The following is a 2,861-nucleotide window of genomic DNA, read 5'->3' as shown; positions in this document are numbered from 1 at the left end:
AAATGTATCATATTGAGGTCAAATACCTCGCAATGTATCCATATGTTATTGTATTCGTCCTTATGGATTAGGACGGGTCGCTTCACCCACCCTTCTTCAAATCGAATCTGTCGAGCTATAACACCTGGGACTATCGGTTTTCCTTTTCTCTTTTCGTAATTGATTTGGAATTTCTTCACCCTGGGGATGCGATGTTTCTTGAGGCGAACCCTCAATTTCTTATTGATTTGATTCGTCTAGTAGATTATCCTGACATTCCTCAACAGATAATCATGTAATACACACCTTATTACCCTCTAGCCCACCTTTATTGTTGGATCCATCTTTCTTTCCATCCAAAGGATCTGTTAAGTTGGGTCCAATCACCTTATTGGACTTGTTGGGTCCTTGAGCCTTGGAAACACTATTGGATTTCAATATGTCCATATTTGGATTATCAACTGGCCCAAAATCATTATTAAGCCCAAAATCCAATTTTTCCCCAATATCCAATTTTTCCCCATTCATAATCCGTTCTTCTGTATTCTCAATATTTTTTGATCCGGCGTGTGCGTTATTTGTTTTAATCGGTGTCTCGAAAATATCCTCGCCGTTTTCTTTTCCAACCCCATGATTACCAGCATTAAATGTATCATCGATTCTGCTGAAACTCTCACGTGTCCCCATACATTTTGACTCTTGATCTTCTATCCTCCCCTCATCTGCTGCTACCGGTGGTTCATCCATTACCGGATTATCAAGATTTTCCGGCATCGGATTTCCAATGTAATCTTCATCATTATTGACGAGGGATTTTCAGTCTCCCAAACACTATCATTGTCATTGTCATTGTCCCCTTCAATTTGAAATATATCTCTTGGGTCTTCGATAACATTAGCATAGAAAATGCCTGATTCGTTTTTGACCATGATTAATTCCCTGATAAGTTTTGGACCCATAATCTTAACCAGGACACGGCCATGGGTTAGATTTTGATCCCTTTTCAATGTGCAATTTTGGAGATCGAAAATTGGTCCCCACCATGAAGCAATTTTCCTGAATGTGGATTCTTCCCAACAAGAAACTGGGACCCCGATTATAGATAGCCAAGTGAGACGCCCCGGATTCTTGACCTTCATATCCCATTTCCTGATCTCAGTAACCCATTTCCTAATACTATGATTCTCATCTTCAAGGATCGCCTTCATCATTGTTTCTGAACTGCACACTATCAAGACATCTAACCCTCCCATAAATTTTATATCTACATCCCTTAATCCTTCAACATCACATATGGTTCTAAGTTGTGTTAGAGTTTCCATGTTTCTTACCTTGCCCACAATGGCCTTGTTGAGAATTTTCAGGTTATTATCACTATTCTCCAGAATGACTAACCTCTCCCTTTCATTAGCAGGCTTGCTTGTCCACTTGCTCGGATCCGGACAATCCTCTTCAAAGGTGTTTTTCTGACCCATTTCTGATTACTGTTATAGTTTTTATTGCCTACCACCTCATTGTAGCTTCTAGAGTCTTTGAAACAATTTGCAGCTTCATGGGGTTTTGGACTCCTAATCGTCTCCATCTTGTTTAGTGCATTCATCCCATCGTTGGCTTCGCCTTTCTTGTGTTCTCCTGAAGTACCCCAAAATTTTTGTTTCTCCACACCTTCCTTTTTTCTATCAGTAGCTTTAAACGCCCTTAACGGCCATTTTTCAATCGTAATGCTATTTAGAACCTTCAGAAGTGCATCGACATTATTGACCTTTTCGAATCTTATGAACCCGAACTTTTGGCCGTTTTGCAGTCTCTTCTTAGCTAAATAGACGTCACGTAAACCGCCATGATGTTTGAAGAATCTCCAGAAGTCATGAACATCCCAAGAATCTGGGAAATTGAAAATCATGAATGATGTTAAACTAGAGTTGGTTGATCTCTCAAATCAATCCTGCCTGTTGTTACCGTTGTATTGTCCACGATCTCCAGCCATCTGATGTACCTCCGTTGCCCTAGACTTGTTCCGTTTTCTTTGTACAGTTTGCCAACCCTCACCCTCACCCTCTCCCCCTCCCCCCCCCCTCTCTCTCTCTCTCTCTCTCTATATATATATATATATATATATATATATATATATATATATATATATATATATATATATATATATATATATATATTTTTTCTCTCTCTCTCTATTTTCGCTCTCCATTTTGTTTTTGGAAATTGAAGCCCTACAACATATGAATAAAGTAAAGAATAAATATTATCGAACTGTTCAAATTCAATTTAGTAAAATAGAAGGTGAAAAAGTAAAAATAATAAATGGTAGATTAATTTCGAAAAATGTTACATTTTAAAAAGTTCATACGTAGATAAATTTTCTTCATTTAGGATTTATGTTAGATTTTAGTAAGTGTATCATTTTTCGAAGTGTGAAGAACGATCGTCAAACGACGACATTCAAAGATTCCTCTATTTTGTGTGTTTTTTATTCGCCACTGGTTTTAACTTTAAGTGAATCATCTTAGTATGCTCCATTTTCCAAGTCAAGAAGATTACCAAGTCAACGGCATTGCGTAATTTGTCCCTTCACTAAAATCTAAAATACAAAGTCAATCACGATTGTTTTACGAATGTTAACTTTCCTAATACCAATGGGACGAATTAAAATAGGTTTTTGACCAGAGGGAACGTCAGTGTACGCAATTCATCCATTTACGGTTACTCGGGAGTTTTAGTCGTTGATGAGTACTCAATATGATTATCGCTATGAAAGTTTCCTCTGCGGAAAAAAAAAAAAAAAAAAAAGAAATACCAATGGGTCGGGTCGGTGCAACATATTTATTGCATATACATGCAAATTAAACGGTTTATGTGAATAATTTACC

At 37.4% G+C, this 2,861-nt stretch overlaps 1 protein-coding gene across 1 annotated transcript; it reads right to left on the bottom strand.

The window, feature by feature from the left end:
- Window positions 1-725: 725 nt before the first annotated feature.
- On the bottom strand, window positions 726-1,966 carry LOC139859550 (uncharacterized). Its single transcript, XM_071848332.1, has 3 exons — window positions 1,939-1,966; window positions 1,375-1,863; window positions 726-1,258 (listed from the first exon to the last, which is right to left on the bottom strand). Exons 1-3 carry the CDS (start codon window positions 1,964-1,966, stop codon window positions 726-728), a joined length of 1,050 nt encoding a protein of 349 aa, XP_071704433.1.
- Window positions 1,967-2,861: the final 895 nt, after the last annotated feature.

This window comes from Rutidosis leptorrhynchoides, chromosome 7 (assembly GCF_046630445.1).
Source record: "Rutidosis leptorrhynchoides isolate AG116_Rl617_1_P2 chromosome 7, CSIRO_AGI_Rlap_v1, whole genome shotgun sequence".
Lineage (NCBI taxonomy): Eukaryota > Viridiplantae > Streptophyta > Magnoliopsida > Asterales > Asteraceae > Rutidosis > Rutidosis leptorrhynchoides.
This window is presented reverse-complemented; position numbering and strand designations above follow the sequence as displayed.